The following is a 17,303-nucleotide window of genomic DNA, read 5'->3' as shown; positions in this document are numbered from 1 at the left end:
CAGTTCGGTTTTCGCTCCAAACCTGGTTCAACTTATCAACCAGCTAGTTATTAGAATCAGGTGTGCTAGATTAGGGTTGGAGTGAACCTACATGACGGTAGCTCTCCAGGGACAAGGTTGGAGAGCCCTGCTCTAATGCCTCCATCTGTCTTCCCTGCTGCAGCATCATAAAGAATAAGGAGGCCCTGAGTGACATCCTGCAGGACTTTAAATACGACTCTGAGGAGTCTGTGTGATGGGGACTCCCAGGAGGTTGCCGCCCAGACAGGGATTGATGGACTCCTCTGCTGCAACTTCCCCCTTTTTATTCATTTGCCTAAGTTATTGATCCTTCCTTGGCTCCACCTGACTGCGGCAGTGTCTGCCCAGGGTCATTCCGTACCCTGCTTATCTCTGCATGTGCGCCTGTTTGATAATTTGCTCTTTTAATAAAAAAAACATTCCAAGGCAAATGTTATTCCTTTATTGTTTTATAGACAAACTATTTGACAGTTATATTTATCATTGATAACTGAACATAACTTAATGAGGGAAATTATTAATTAGAATTTCTTAAATATTCATATACAAAAATATAAGCAATATAAAAATGTCCTCATCTGCACAGTCACTCAGACACAGTATATACACTTAAACATTTATGCCACTTATTTCAACAAAACGAATCCATAGTAGTACAAACCCAAAGAACCAGAACACTTCCACATGACCAACAAACTGCAGAAATATCTGAAGTTCAATTGCTATGACTGTATACACCAGCCGATCTACAAAATGGTGTATGAGCATACCAACCAAGTTTTTGTAATTAAAAGACCTATGCAATTACATTCATTAATGCATACACTACATGACCAAAAGTATGTGGACACCTCCTTGTCAAATATTTAATTCTAAAATCATGGGCATTAATATGGAGTTGGTCCCCCTCCTCTGCTGCTATAACAGCCTCCACTCTTCTGGGAAGGCTTGCCACTAGATGTTGGAACATTGCTGCAGGGACTTGGTTCAATTCAGCTGTGAGGATGGGCACTGATGTTGGGCAATTAGGCCAGGCTCGCAGTCAGCGTTCCACACCGATCTCGACAAACCATTCCTGTATGGACCTTGTTTTGTGCACAAAGGATTTGTCATGCTGAACAGGAAAGGGCCTTCCCCAAACTGTTACCACAAAGTTGGAAGCACAGAATCGTCTAGATTGTCATTGTATGCTCTAGTGCTAAGATTTCCCTTCACTGAAACTAAAGGGCCTGAACCATGAAAAACAGCCCCAGACCATTATTCCTCCTCCACCTAACTTTACAATTGGCACTATGAATTGGAGCAGGTAGCGTTTTCCTGGCATCCGCCAAACCCAGTCGGACTGCCAGATGGTGACACGTGATACATCACTCCAGAGGATGCGTTTCCACTGCTCCAGAGTCTAATGGCGGTGAGCTTTCCACCACTCCAGCCGACACTTGGCATTGCGCATGGTGATCTCAGGCTTGTGTGCGGCTGCTCGGCCATGGAAACCCATTTCATGATGCTCCCAACGGCCAGATCTTGTGCTGACGTTGCTTCCAGATGTAGTTTGGAACTCTGTAGTGGACAGACAATTTTTTTACGTGCTACCCACTTCAGCACTCGGTGTTCCCGTTCTGTGAGCTTGTGTGTCCTACCACTTTGCACCTGAGATGTTGTTGCTCCTAGATGTTTCCATGTCACAATAACATCACTTACAATTGACCGGGGAAGCTCTAGCAGGGCAGACATTTGACCAAATGAAAGGTGCCACTTTGAAAGTCACTGAGCTCTTCACTAAGGCAATTCTACTGGCAATGTTTGTCTATGGAGATTGCATGGCGGTGTGCTCCATTTTATACCTGTGTGGCTGAAATATCCAAATCCACTCATTTGAAGGGGTGTCCACATACTTTTGTTTATATATAGTGTGGCTTAGACAACTGTGTGGCTATTAAAGTTGTTAGAATGGAAATACATTATGAAAATAACTTCATCTTATTGAATTCTGACATGTTCTGTGATTGAGTTTCCAGAACAGGAGCTGAATTAGTGAAGTTCTTTATATTGTATATGACATTCCAGCAAGATTGCATAATGCCCTTGTGTCTGTGGTAAAAGCCTGTGATGGTGGCCACTATGTGTCTGATCTGACGGTAGTCTGTAAGATGATTTATGGCCATCTGAGTCGAGCACATACTAATGCTGCATTAAGAAACTTTTCCATGCTCCCACTCAGCGATGGTCTGAAATGTGCTCAGAAAAAGGCTCTCCACTTTGGCACTCCCAGGAGATGTGAGTGTAAGAGTGTGTTTGTGTGGAGAGGAGGGGATGGAGAGGAGAAGTTCTTAGAGATGGGATTCCACTCTATTTTAATCCAGGGCTGCAGACAGCAATGTAACACGCTGGCGTCTTGCGTCAGTTCTTTTTCTGTTCCACATGGATTCCTACAAAGAAGAGTTGTTGTGTGTGACCAAATGCTGGAATATCCAGTGTTGGATCGCTTTCACCGAGAGGCCTCAAAGTGGCCTTCTGACAGTTTCTCAGTTGCTGTTGTGAATGTTGCTTAAATATTTCAATGATGTTTTAGGATGTGTTATGATTTATCGCCTTATAGAATCTGAAAGGGAAAACAAATGTTTAATATTGGGGTAATTCAATTGAACGGTAATTCCTATTCCTTATCATACTGACACTAATTGCGTATTGGTTTTTAGTTTATTTGGATCCCCATTAACTTTTGCCGAAGCAGCAACTATTCTTCCTGGAGTCCACGAAAAAATATAAAACATCACAAGTAACAAAACACTGCTACACTGATAGACAGTCACACAAATGTAAAATACAACGATATACAACTAAATACTGTGTGTTAGTGTGCCTATTTGTGTGTGTGTGTCATTTCACAGTCACTATTGTGCCTTTAAGGTGTTTAAAACCTATTAAGGATCTGACCCTTTTTTTCAATTTTCGCCTAAAATGACATACCCATATCTAACTGCTTGTAGCTCAGGGCCTGAAGCAAGGATATGTGTATTCTTGATACCATTTGAAGGGAAACACTTTGAAGTTTTGGGAAATGGGAAATGAATGTAGGAGAATATAACACATTAGTTCTGGTAAAAGATAATACAAAGAAAAAAAACATGTGTTTTCAAAGTTTGTTTTTTTTCGTCTTTGAAATACAAGAAATTACGTAATGTATTATTCCAGCCCAGGTGCAATTTCGATTTTGACCACTAGATGGCAGCAGTGCATGTGCAAAGTTTCCGACTGATCCAATGGACCATTGCATATCTGTTCAAAATGTTGTATCAAGACTGCCCAAATGTGACTAATTGGTTTATTAATACATTTTCAAGTTCATAAGTGTGCACTCAAACAATAGCATGGTATTATTTCACTGTAATAGCTACTGTAATTTGGACAGTGCAGACTAACAAGAATTGAAGCTTTCTGCCATATCAGATATGTCTGTCATGAGAATTTTTTTGTTGTTACTTACAACCTCATGCTTATCACATTAGCCTACGTTAGCTCAACCGTCCCGCGGAGGAGACAACGATCCCGTAGCAGTTTTAATCTGTTTTGTCTAAGGTCATTTTGCTGTTTACTTTAGAAACTGGAGAAGGGAGTTCCATGCGATCATATATAATACTGAGAGTTGCCGTGAATTTTCTTTGGACTTGGACTGTGAAGAGACCCCTAGTGGTATGTCTTGTGGGGTATGTATGGGTGTCTGAGCTGTAAGTTGAATATTGTATTGGTAACATCCAGTTGAACTGCCCTTTTTTCTCAGAGCAGTTAAACACAGACACTATTCAGGATACGCCACACTAATCAGGTGAGCTAAACATGTCAGTCAGTTCTCTTGTCCTCAGTAGCATAACAACCAACGATTAGGTTCAGGGGGCGTACAGAGGATGTGGCTTAGCGGTGAGCTCAGTCCTCCTGGCTGCCATTTGGGGTGAGTAATGTTGTGAAACAAGCTCCTCACGTCACAGAGAGAACACAAAAGCAACACATTAAAGTGGTTGTTAATTATATTAACATGCTCATTTCTCTTTGTTGTGGTAATCGACTGAAAATCAAATCTGTGCCATTAAAATAATAAAATGACATTGCATGACTCAGAAAACTGAGTGGATATCAACATTAAGCTGTACTCTGTGCTGATAAAGTGGAAACCGCACACATACCTGAGCATAAAACGGACAAAGACATCAGAAATCTAACAAGTTCTAGGGCAATGATGGTTCTGTGTGCTTCCACAACACTGAACACATCGCAAAAGTTAAATTCAGGACAAAGAGGGTCAGAAAATCAGGGTGTATGCAGAGTTCAACACTTTGACAACAGAGGATGTTGTGATAAGGAGCTACAGTAGCCTAGTGGTACATGGCATAGGCTTCACAGTTATGTACCATGACTGAGTTGGAACAGAAATAAAGGGGATATTATTCTTACCTACCTGGTTGCGTGTTTTATGCGATTTCTGCAGCCACACCCGCCACTGGTCGTAGAGTTTGATTGACATTCCGCTGCAGCCATAGGCGTGTTTGCGAACCCAGCCAAAGAACTGCTTGAGCTCCCGTCGCAGGGTGGAGTTCTGTTCGCCTGGCTTGGGCTCACATGACCCACTCTGCAGCCGCTCTGCCCAGGGAGAAGACAGTGTGAACAAGGTTAGTCAGAGAGGACTGCTCAGAGGAACACTGGCTCCAATTCAATTGAACCTGCCACAGCCGTGTTTACGCAGTGCCTTTGTGTACAAACTCCTCCCCGTCCACACACTTCCTGCAGTACCCCGTAGTCATTTTTTTATTTTATTTGACCATGTGGAAAAGCGCTGTCGCATAACTGCAATGCAGGTTTGATTGAATGGAACCTAATATTCTCCTACAACTAAATCAGCTGGAGACGAGCGGTCAGTGGCTCACACGGGCTAGGAACTCTGCATGACCTCTGGGCTCTGGCTAATGTGCAAGGTCATTCTCTTGAGTATTGAGATTATTTGATTACAATAGATTCGATATGACTGCATTCACAAAATTGATTTGGTGCACTCCCAATATAAAGCTGGCCACAACCAATATCCCATGGCAAACAGAGTCTGATACCAACTTCCTCCCCCTTCTAAGTAAATACCACATAACCTTTGTAACCCATTATCTGCCATTGTACTCCCCAAATCTGTTTTCACTCGGTGTTAATGCCCTGTGTGCAACTGACAGACTGCATTTCAAGTTGCCTAACGAAAGAGAAAAAAAAGTGTATCTATCTGATGTCTCCCTCAGCTCTTTGCCATCTCAGCTTGAGTTATTTTAATCCTCAGATGAAAGATTTCTATCGTGTAATTTGATGTTTGGCGTTCTGTGGTCACATACGGTTTGAATCTCATTTTCCCAGGATGTTGAAGACTAATCTGGGATGAGGTTATTGTTTCTTTGGTTTAATTGGCAATAAAAGGTTGATTATTAGAGGACAATTTAATGTCCCATGGCTCATCATGAGCCATAATAATATTAAACTTTACAAGATTTCCCATAAAATCTTCAATGTGCACTATTGAAGATCAACAAGTGCTCACGAATGTCATAAATGCCCCAGGAAGCTTATGTCTGTTGTAAATAAATCCTAATGCAGTGTTATAACACCTTATGAAACCTATCCTTCCTCTTAAAGTGCTATGTAAATCTTTACTCACCACTGTGGGGTGTGGAGGCAGCTGAAGGGTGGCTCCAGTCACTCCAAATCCCAGCCTTCCTGGAGCCGTAGATCCCCACTGGGTTGCACCTCACCTGGACAAAGTACACCGTCCCTGCCCTAAGCCCCGCTAGCCGGCACGATGTCTGGTTACCTACATCGTCCACCACCTGAGAGACATCAAAGAAAATATTTTTAAAATGCTCTCATATTGAATCTATTAACCACACACACATGCACACATTCCTGACAAAAACACGTTAAGTAGCAGAAATCAGACGTTCACACCTATCTTTCAGTAAAAACAGAAGTTCGGCTTGCACAAGCTTGGTTTGAAAGCCAAAATACAGCTCTGTAATCCCTCGAGAGTACCTGACACTCATACATCTCAAATATTTACACAGATATAAGATGCCATAGACGTGGCACTGTACCTCAGAAAGAGAGATTGGGGAGAGAGAGAAAAATGTGAATGAATGTTGAAACAAAGCTGGAGTAACGTTACTGCTCTACCTTCCATTCAGTGCTGTCCTCCAGTCGGTAGCGTATCTGGTATTTGGCCTGGAAGAGGAAGTCTTTGAGTGCCGGGGGGCTGCCCCAATGCACTGTCAGCTGGTCCTCAAGCTCCCCCACACGACTCACATGGACATTGTCTGGAGGGTCTGTGGTCACTGAAACAACAGGGATGTAGACACCGGTTGGTCACAAAGCTGTGTAATGACTAAGCCTACGTGTGCTAAGCCTACGTGTGCTAAGCCTACGTGTGCTAAGCCTACGGAACAAAAAACTCAATACAAATTTCCAGTGGTAAAGTACTTAAGTTAAAATAATTTAATGTACTACTTAAGTTGTTTTTTGGGGTATCTGTATTTACTATTTATATTTTTTGACTACTTTTACTTCACTACATTCCTAAATAAAATAATGTACCTTTTACTCCATACATTTTACCTGACACCTAATATACTCAGGACAGGAAAGTGGTCCAATTTATTCACCTCTCAAGAGAACATCCCTGGTCATCCCTACTGCTTCTGATCTGGTGGACTCACTAAACACAAAGGCTTCGATTGTTGGAGTTTGCCCCTGGCTATCTGTAAATTCAAATAACAAGGAAATGGCGCCGTCTGATTCGCTTAATACAAGAAATGTGAAGTGATTTATACTTTTACTTTTAATACTTACAGTAATTATATTTGAGCAATTACAGTAAATTTAAAACATTTTTTTTCTGACTTTTTCTCAGTATTTTACTGGGTGACTTTTTTATTAAGGTACCTTTACTCAAGTATGACAATTGGGTACTTTTTCCATCACTGCTAATTTCAGTAAATAGAGTATACCCTTAGCAATGCTTCATGAGCACAAAAATATATAAAAATAGTTCTCTTTGTTGTTGAAGGTTTTGCAGTACATTATTATGTTCTATATTTCTGCCCTGAACAAGTAGCGGACTGAGATGAGGCAGCATCCACACTCTCCACTCTGAGAAACCCCTTGGTAAATATTGTACCACACTGTACAGACACTACAGCTATATCTAGATATCACAGCCTCCATGCTTGAATAAAACACGGTCATGAATGTTCAGTGTCGGGCCTGGGCTGTACTGTTGTCCAGCACCAATGCTGTCTATCTAATCTACTCTGACAGAACACTTTGCTTCTCTCCTTAAGTTCACTTTATTTCACAGTATCCTCCACATTTTATACTCTTGCTCTCACTCCCGGTCTCATTCTCTCTTTCTTTCTTTCTTTCTCTCCCTCTCTTTCTCTCTTCCTGTCTCATGCTCGATCTCCTTCCCCTCCTCTCTCTCCTCTTTCTCCACCCCCCCTCTCATTTTCTCTGACGCTCTCCTTCTCTCCCAGTCCTGAGAATGAGTGTAGTTATGGACGCAGGGTAAGCAGGTCAGTGTCTGTTTCTGCTTTCTCTCCCCAGTCTGATGATTTAGGCACACGCTCCAGCATTAAAAAAACATGTTTCCCACTGCAGTAAGGCTCTCAAAGAAGTCAAGTACTTTGATGCTGCTGATAGAGGGGGAAAGAGAGAGAGAGAATCATATAAAAATGTCAGAAGACAGTTTGTGATTTTCTTCTTGAGAAGTCTTTTGCTCCATTAATTTCCTGTTTGACTTGTTGTTTGTGTGCTGATGCACTTTATTGGTTTCATCAAGTTCGTCCCCCCCAGGGGAGCAGAAAATCAAGGAAGATTCCACAGAAAAATTCCACAGCTTGTGTTTTCCGCTGCGGAGTTGAAGAAATATAAGGTTATTTGATGCGTCATGTGATAGGCATCCTCCCTCCTGCCGACCAGTCTCCTCTCCCTTCAGACCAACCTACCGGTAGTCTCTAGGTGTGTCCAGTATAGTAGGGAGGGACATAGCAGAGCAACACAAAGGTCAATCGCTTTCCCTTTTAACCACAGGGACACACCTCAATCCTTAGGCTATACATTACATTAACATTTGAGGCATTTAGCAGACGCTCTTATCCAAAGCAGTTTACAGTTAGTGTATTAATCTTAAAGATAGCTAGGTGGGACAACCACATATCACAGGCATAGTAAGTCAACTTTTCCTCAATAAAGTAGTTATCAGCAAAGTCAGAGCTAGAGGAGCTTGTCTACCCAAGGACGCCAGAGGACAAAAATCAGTTAACCACCTAACTGAGGAACTCAACTTAACCTTGCGCAATACCCTAGATGCAGTTGCACCCCTAAAAACTAAAAACATTTCTCATAAGAAACTAGCTCCCTGGTACACAGAAAATACCCGAGCTCTGAAGCAAGCTTCCAGAAAATTGGAACGGAAATGGCGCCACACCAAACTGGAAGTCTTCCGACTAGCTTGGAAAGACAGTACTGTGCAGTACCGAAGAGCCCTTACTGCTGCTCGATCATCCTATTTTTCTAACTTAATTGAGGAAAATAAGAACAATCCGAAATTCCTTTTTGATACTGTCGCAAAGCTAACTAAAAAGCAGCATTCCCCAAGAGAGGATGACTTTCACTTTAGCAGTGATAAATTCATGAACTTCTTTGAGGAAAAGATTATGATTATTAGAAAGCAAATTACGGACTCCTCCTTAAATCTGCGTATTCCTTCAAAGCTCAGTTGTCCTGAGTCTGCACAACTCTGCCAGGACCTAGGATCAAGAGAGACGCTCAAGTGTTTTAGTACTATATCTCTTGACACAATGATGAAAATAATCATGGCTTCTAAACCTTCAAGCTGCATACTGGACCCTATTCCAACTAAACTACTGAAAGAGCTGCTTCCTGTGCTTGGCCCTCCTATGTTGAACATAATAAACGGCTCTCTATCCACCGGATGTGTACCAAACTCACTAAAAGTGGCAGTAATAAAGCCTCTCTTGAAAAAGCCAAACCTTGACCCAGAAAATATAAAAAACTATCGGCCTATATCGAATCTTCCATTCCTCTCAAAATTTTTAGAAAAGGCTGTTGCGCAACAACTCACTGCCTTCCTGAAGACAAACAATGTATACGAAATGCTTCAGTCTGGTTTTAGACCCCATCATAGCACTGAGACGGCACTTGTGAAGGTGGTAAATGACATTTTAATGGCATCGGACCGAGGCTCTGCATCTGTCCTCGTGCTCCTAGACCTTAGTGCTGCTTTTGATACCATCGATCACCACATTCTTTTGGAGAGATTGGAAACCCAAATTGGTCTACACGGACATGTTCTGGCCTGGTTTAGATCTTATCTGTCGGAAAGATATCAGTTTGTCTCTGTGAATGGTTTGTCCTCTGACAAATCAACTGTAAATTTCGGTGTTCCTCAAGGTTCCGTTTTAGGACCACTATTGTTTTCACTATATATTTTACCTCTTGGGGATGTTATTCGAAAACATAATGTTAACTTTCACTGCTATGCGGATGACACACAGCTGTACATTTCAATTAAACATGGTGAAGCCCCAAAATTGCCCTTGCTAGAAGAATGTGTTTCAGACATAAGGAAGTGGATGGCTGCAAACTTTCTACTTTTAAACTCGGACAAAACAGAGATGCTTGTTCTAGGTCCCAAGAAACAAAGAGATCTTCTGTTGAATCTGACAATTAATCTTAATGGTTGTACAGTCGTCTCAAATAAAACTGTGAAGGACCTCGGCGTTACTCTGGACCCCGATCTCTCTTTTGAAGAACATATCAAGACCATTTCAAGGACAGCTTTTTTCCCATCTACGTAACATTGCAAAAATCAGAAACTTTCTGTCCAAAAATGATGCAGAAAAATTAATCCATGCTTTTGTCACTTCCAGGTTAGACTACTGCAATGCTCTACTTTCCGGCTACCCGGATAAAGCACTAAATAAACTTCAGTTAGTGCTAAATACGGCTGCTAGAATCCTGACTAGAACCAAAAAATTTGATCATATTACTCCAGTGCTAGCCTCTCTACACTGGCTTCCTGTCAAAGCAAGGGCTGATTTCAAGGTTTTACTGCTAACCTACAAAGCATTACATGGGCTTGCTCCTACCTATCTCTCTGATTTGGTCCTGCCGTACATACCTACACGTACGCTACGGTCACAAGACGCAGGCCTCCTAATTGTCCCTAGAATTTTTAAGCAAACAGCTGGAGGCAGGGCTTTCTTCTATAGAGCTCCATTTTTATGGAACGGTCTGCCTACCCATGTCAGAGACGCAAACTCGGTCTCAACCTTTAAGTCTCTACTGAAGACTCATCTCTTCAGTGGGTCATATGATTGAGTGTAGTCTGGCCCAGGAGTGGGAGGGTGAACGGAAAGGCTCTGGAGCAACGAACCGCCCTTGCTGTCTCTGCCTGGCCGGTTCCCCTCTTTCCACTGGGATTCTCTGCCTCTAACCCTATTACAGGGGCTGAGTCACTGGCTTTACTGGGGCTCTCTCATGCCGTCCCTGGAGGGGGTGCGTCACCTGAGTGGGTTGAGTCACTGATGTGGTCATCCTGTCTGGGTTGGCGCCCCCCCCTTGGGTTGTGCCGTGGCGGAGGTCTTTGTGCGCTATACTCAGCCTTGTCTCAGGATGGTAAGTTGGTGGTTGAAGATATCCCTCTAGTGGTGTGGGGGCTGTGCTTTGGCAAAGTGGGTGGGGTTATATCCTTCCTGTTTGGCCCTGTCCGGGGGTGTCCTCGGAGTGGGCCACAGTGTCTCCTGACCCCTCCTGTCTCAGCCTCCAGTATTTATGCTGCAGTAGTTTATGTGTCGGGGGGCTAGGGTCAGTTTGTTATATCTGGAGTACTTCTCCTGTCCTATTCGGTGTCCTGTGTGAATCTAAGTGTGCGTTCTCTAATTCTCTCCTTCTCTCTTTCTCTCTCTCGGAGGACCTGAGCCCTAGGACCATGCCCCAGGACTACCTGACATGATGACTCCTTGCTGTCCCCAGTCCACCTGGCTGTGCTGCTGCTCCAGTTTCAACTGTTCTGCCTTATTATTATTCGACCATGCTGGTCATTTATGAACATTTAAACATCTTGGCCATGTTCTGTTATAATCTCCACCCGGCACAGCCAGAAGAGGACTGGCCATCCCACATATGCTCTCTCTAATTCTCTCTTTCTTTCTCTCTCTCGGAGGACCTGAGCCCTAGGACCATGCCCCAGGAATACCTGACATGATGACTCCTTGCTGTCCCCAGTCCACCTGACTGTGCTGCTGCTCCAGTTTCAACTATTCTGCCTTATTATTATTCGACCATGCTGGTCATCTATGAACATTTGAACATCTTGACCATGTTTTGTTATAATCTCCACCCGGCACAGCCAGAAGAGGACTGGCCACCCCACATAGCCTGGTTCCTCTCTAGGTTTCTTCCTAGGTTTTGGCCTTTCTAGGGAGTTTTTCCTAGCCACCGTGCTTCTACACCTGCATTGCTTGCTGTTTGGGGTTTTAGGCTGGGTTTCTGTACAGCACTTTGAGATATCAGCTGATGTACGAAGGGCTATATAAATAAATTTGATTTGATTTGATTTAGAAAGGGGAGGGAGTGAAGAGCAAGTGTTTTTTGGGGGGAGGGGGGGTCGAGGTGGATTATTATTATTATTATTTATTTATTTATTTCATCTTTATTTAACCAGGTAAGCTAGTTGAGAACAAGTTCTCATTTACAACTGCGACCTGGCCATTATTTAAGATACTCTTTGAAGAGGTAGGGTTTCAGGTGCTTTCGGAGTATGGGCATGGACTTTGCTGTCCAAGCTTAAGGAAGCTGGTTCCACCATTGGGGTGCCAGGACAGAGAAGAGCTTGGACTGGAATGAGCAGGAGCTGCCCTCCTGTAGGGGTGGGAGGGCCAAGAGACCAGAGGTGGCAGAACAGAGTGCTTGGATTGGGGTGTCGGGATTGAGCATAGCCTGAAGGTAGGGAGGGATTGGGGTGTAGGGTTTGAGCATAGCCTGAAGGTAGGGAGGGATTGGGGTGTAGGGTTTGAGCATAGCCTGAAGGTAGGGAGTAATTGGGGTGTCGGGTTTGAGCATAGCCTGAAGGTAGGGAGGGATTGGGGTGTAGGGTTTGAGCATAGCCTGAAGGTAGGGAGGGATTGGGGTGTCGGGATTGAGCATAGCCTGAAGATAGGGAGGGATTGGGGTGTCGGGTTTGAGCATAGCCTGAAGGTAGGGAGGGATTGGGGTGTAGGGTTTGAGCATAGCCTGAAGGTAGGGAGGGATTGGGGTGTAGGGTTTGAGCATAGCCTGAAGGTAGGGAGGGATTGGGGTGTAAGGTTTGAGCATAGCCTGAAGGTAGGGAGGGATTGGGGTGTAGGGTTTGAGCATAGCCTGAAGGTAGGGAGGGATTGGGGTGTAGGGTTTGAGCATAGCCTGAAGGTAGGGAGGGATTGGGGTGTAGGGTTTGAGCATAGCCTGAAGGTAGGGAGGGATTGGGGTGTCGGGTTTGAGCATAGCCTGAAGATAGGGAGGGATTGGGGTGTAGGGTTTGAGCATAGCCTGAAGGTAGGGAGGGATTGGGGTGTCGGGTTTGAGCATAGCCTGAAGGTAGGGAGTGATTGGGGTGTCGGGTTTGAGCATAGCCTGAAGATAGGGAGGGATTGGGGTGTCGGGTTTGAGCATAGCCTGAAGGTAGGGAGGGGCATACAACATATGACTGATGATTATAGTTTTATCATAAACTAGTCTGGTAAACTGGCATATTGCAACATTGTAATACAAGACCAATATGTAGGCCAAGCTAAATGTTGACATTTTGTGATATTTAGTTTCATGTCCTCAACATTATCTACCCATCCTCATTGTGTTTTGTAAGTGTATCACTTTTTCCAAATTCTTGAAGTTCGGTGAACATTTAGTACAGTTCAGTTTATCTTTAATAATCACAGCCATAATCCATTATATTGTTATTGGGATTGATTGGGAATCCATAAAATTCCTTTCTCATATGAAAGTGTGTTAGCCATATGCAGGAGATCAGGCGGTGAGTTAGTGAGTGAAGTGAGGCGAGGAAGAGAGAAAAGGAAAGGATGAGATCACGATGGACTCATGTAACACAGGAGAGAGGAAGCATTTAGCACGTCCTACCGTCGTGACGGGACATTTTCATGGCATAACCACCCTAGCAGGTCTGGAGCGGGGTGGGGAGCAGGAGGGAGACTGGACAAAAGGCTCACTCTACTTACCCACATCCAGGATATCCAGAGTGATGACATCAGAGGTGGCAGTCCCCAGCTGATTGGACGCCTCCACCCAGATCTCGTAGGGAGTAAAGAGGGCCAAGTCCCGGGGGATATAACACGTGTAGTGTTGCCCCGTGCTGTAGTCCTCACATTCCCTCTCTCGCCCGTACCACCTGCACAGAACACACAGCAACATAAAGTCACTCATATCTGTAACAAAATTCTCAATATAATGTACTGCCAACAACCAGTAAAGCGGAACATTTTCACTGTGCACTGGACCTTGAAATGTTAACAGTGTAAACAGCATTAAGAGTCAAATGAATGCCTGCAGTACAACAAAGCAGAAGTTACAGTCTTTGCAATGTATCATCAGAATTACATAGACATTTAGTGAGTAAAAGAAAGTAATTGTGTTCCAGGTGATGCATCGATCATTGTTTCTAGGCAGAAATTATGGTGGGTTGGGTGATCACCTGGGAGATGCTGGACATCTGTGGCTCTCACCTCAATTTGTACTTGAGGGTGTATTTGGTTTTGATGAAGGTTTCGCCCCGACCCCCAGGGGTCCACTTGCAGCTCAGGTCCTTTGTGTTTCGGGACCAGCAGGTTAGGTTGACCGGCTTCTCCGGGGGCACTGCACATTAACAGTGAAAATATATGGTTATCTTAATGGCTACAAGAGTGGTTGTGCAATGTGTATTATACAAAGCTGTTATAAACACCTTAGTATCACAATGGACATTAAAATGATGCATTAAACAAAGTGCTTATGTACCACAAACAAATACATCAGTATAGTAGTTCCTATTTCACAATGGGTAATAATGATCACTCAATCTCATAATGACAAACTGGCACATTGCTTAACCTCAGACAGCAGGCTAGAGGATTCAGCTCCTCTCTCATTTCCTCTCCATGATAGACTATCAAACACAGATATAGTTCGACACAGAAGCAAAGTAGTGATGCTGATTACAACCCACTGAGCAGCTAAACTGAGGCTCTGGCTGTATGATTCAAAGACAGACAGAATAGGCTCTGTACGTTACAATTTTAATAGAATAACTATTATTTTCATATGGGCTCTCTTCTTTGTTTGCAAAGATTTCTGCATGAGTGAAACATTGCTTCTGTCAATACATGTAATGTATAATAAATTATCCCCTGTACTTAAGCCACTGCTGGGAGACACTAGATATTAGAGTGCAGTAATATATCAGGCTTTAAAATCATAGCAAACACACAGCTTATCATCAAAATGCTTTTAAACAAACAAAAAAACAATATTTTGTAAATGCACTGTCCTGAGCTGCTTGTTACACCCCAGCGCTGTCCTTTTGAGCACAGACAGTTTAAGGACCACAATCTAGTTTTCAGAACATCCGAGAAGTTTTTGTCATTTTCACCCAAATTCAAGGAGGAAATACATTTGGATTTGGATTCAATGTTCTGAAAACCTGTCCCCAGAAGAAGTGGTTGAGGCCTCCAGGGCCAGTCTGACACTTACTGCCCACGTAGAGACAGGAGCCAGCCAGGACATGTCCATCTCCGCTGTGACACACCAGGTTGTCCCCAGACTGTTGCTGGGAGCCATTGAGGTGGTGCAGAGTGACACTGAGGCAGTTGGGGCTCAGCAGGTCGTACGTGCTACTAGGGAGTCTCTTCCCGTTCATGGTCCAGTACATAGTGTTGGCATGCAGCCCCCGCTCGGGGCTCACTGTGCACGTGGCCGTCAGGCTGGAGCCCATCCGCAACGCCGGGTCCTGGGGGAAGATTCCAGCCACTGCTGGGGGAGAGACATACTGAAACACACTACTTTAAATGGGCTTCACTCCTGGAGTTGATGATGGCTTAACACGTACGGCAATAAACTTTGATTTGATTGAACATTTTTGTTCTTGATATTAATATGTTCAGAGTTAATAGATACTGAATCTTTCTGAGTGCAAACACTCAGGGGAACCTGAGAGTTATGAAGTGGATTTATGGGTCCTGTGCTGAAACTGTTGGGAGATCACTTGGAGAGGTCCGACAAGGTTGTTGGTCAAATTCCTGAATGCTTTTCCATCCCCACTATTCCTTTACTCTTCTGACTCATCTTATGATGGATGCTTCATTAGAAATGCCCTGAGAAGCGTTCCTGTTTGAATGTGTTAGCACTTGGCTCCTTTGGGGGAGATTCAAGGGTTAATGTGAGGAGGTTTATTAAGTGTGCTGTTGGTGGGCGGTAGACAAGCTATCTAACATATGTGGCCATATGCTACGCGCTATGAGTCTGACCGGACTAAAGAGGACTTGGTGTGAGATGTGCCGAACCCAGTGTGTCCACTGATATTTTCACTTTACGTATACACAAATAGGGTAAATTAATTGTTTGCTTCACAGCAACATTGCATCAATTTTCAACTTGGGAATTTCAGATGAATTTTTGAATTTTGAACTTAATCACCTCTGTGGCCTATTTCTCTGTTAGTTCAACAATGCACTACAAAGAAATCCAATTTAGCTGTTAGGCACATGGTTACGGTTTTCATAGGATATTATTACCATAAAATAAAATGATCCAACAGGCTTTGGAACATTCTCACAGGATATTGGTTTCAATAGGTGAAATGTATATGAAGAATAGTTTACAATTACTCATGCACAAATGTGTACAATGCCATAATCTCCTATGCAGACTTGTTGCATTATAAGTAAGTAGTTATTACGAATTTACTTACAATTAATCTTCAAATCCACCAAACATTATGCCCATATTTTGGACATTAAAAAAAACAGACATCTTGAAATATAACTCATAATCTGTTCATGTATTATTGTATTATGTGAGCTTTATTTAAGAATTTAGGCCCGAGTGGGTGTGGTATATGACCAATATACCACGGCTAAGGGCTGTTCTTATGCACGAAGCCACACGGAGTGCCTGGATACATGGCCATATATCACAAACCCCCAAGGTGCCTTATTGCTATTATAAACTGGTTACTAATCTAATTAGAACCGTAAAATATATTTTGGGGTCATACTCATGGTATACTTAAGCAATATAGCCCGAGGAGGTGTGGTATATGGCCAATATACCACAGCTAAGGGCTGTTCTTAGGCACAACGCAACATGGAATGCCTGGAGACAGCCCTTAGCTGTGTTATATTGGCCATATATCACAAACCCCAGAGGTGCCATATTGCTATTATAAACTGGTTACCAACATAATTAGAGCAGTAAAAATAAATGTTTTGTCATACCCGTGGTATTTGGTCTGATATACCATGGCTGTCACCTAGTCAGCATTCAGGGCTCGAACCACCCAGTTTATACATTTTGTTATACCACAGCTTTCAGCCAATCAGCATTCAGGGCTCAAATCACCCAGTTCATAATACAGGTATTTTATAATAATCTGGCAAGTACACATGTGGACAGTCTGGACACCTGTGAATCAGACAGTGAGTTTTGTATTTTGTACCTTTACCTTTACATACAATGTATCTAACACATTGTTGAGAATTGTAACATGTACATAAAATGTAACTTTTTTGTTGACTAATAGAGGGTGAGCGTCCCTCCCATTCAAATCTGTCGAAACAGGTTTATGACAAACTTGGTAGTCGGCTTCTCACAATATCACTCTTTTTGTAGGCTACTTACGTGTCGATGAGGAGAACACACGTGGAACAAACAGCATGAGGCACAACAATGAGAGCATGTTTCAGATAGCCTTTTTCTTGTCCTTTCCCTCCTACGTTCTGGCTCCGAGACTTGTGGGTTCGGGAACAGTAAAGGTTCAAACACAATCTTGCGGGAGAAAATGCAGGAATTGAAACCCAGCTCTCCAACAACGTTGAATCAACAGTCTAATTCCAACGAAGAACGTCAGATCTCCGTGTGTAGGCTAAAAATGCGGATGAGCTTATAAATAGTGGTTGTATGAAAGTAACCTAAGGGTTTAGTGAGGGTTTGCT

General features: G+C 43.2%; 2 protein-coding genes across 6 annotated transcripts in view; one reads left to right on the top strand and one right to left on the bottom strand.

The window, feature by feature from the left end:
• LOC139406540 (required for excision 1-B domain containing) overlaps positions 1 to 447 on the top strand; it is a 15,462-nt gene extending 15,015 nt beyond the window's left edge. For all 3 annotated transcript variants that reach the window (XM_071149227.1, XM_071149228.1, XM_071149229.1), the window contains exon 5: positions 164 to 447. In XM_071149227.1, the coding sequence (XP_071005328.1) occupies positions 164 to 236 (73 nt within the window). In that variant the 3' untranslated portion in view covers positions 237 to 447. The remainder of the gene's footprint in view (positions 1 to 163) is intronic.
• Positions 1 to 17,303, bottom strand: part of LOC139406537 (cytokine receptor-like factor 1) — a 19,511-nt gene extending 2,208 nt beyond the window's left edge. The window contains exons 1-8 of one of the 3 annotated variants that reach the window (XM_071149223.1): positions 16,990 to 17,303; positions 14,845 to 15,123; positions 13,842 to 13,971; positions 13,338 to 13,507; positions 6,220 to 6,377; positions 5,708 to 5,876; positions 4,471 to 4,656; positions 444 to 2,450 (exon numbers count right to left, since the gene is read on the bottom strand). In XM_071149223.1, coding sequence (XP_071005324.1) covers positions 2,422 to 2,450; positions 4,471 to 4,656; positions 5,708 to 5,876; positions 6,220 to 6,377; positions 13,338 to 13,507; positions 13,842 to 13,971; positions 14,845 to 15,123; positions 16,990 to 17,047 — 1,179 coding nt within the window. In that variant the 5' untranslated portion in view covers positions 17,048 to 17,303 and the 3' untranslated portion in view covers positions 444 to 2,421. Of the gene's footprint in view, positions 1 to 443; positions 2,451 to 4,470; positions 4,657 to 5,707; positions 5,877 to 6,219; positions 6,378 to 13,337; positions 13,508 to 13,841; positions 13,972 to 14,844; positions 15,124 to 16,989 lie in introns of those variants that run through there. The other 2 variants (XM_071149222.1, XM_071149221.1) reach the window with 2 other exon arrangements.

Source organism: Oncorhynchus clarkii, chromosome 4 (assembly GCF_045791955.1).
Source record: "Oncorhynchus clarkii lewisi isolate Uvic-CL-2024 chromosome 4, UVic_Ocla_1.0, whole genome shotgun sequence".
In the NCBI taxonomy this organism is placed as follows: Eukaryota; Metazoa; Chordata; class Actinopteri; order Salmoniformes; family Salmonidae; genus Oncorhynchus; species Oncorhynchus clarkii.
This window is presented reverse-complemented; position numbering and strand designations above follow the sequence as displayed.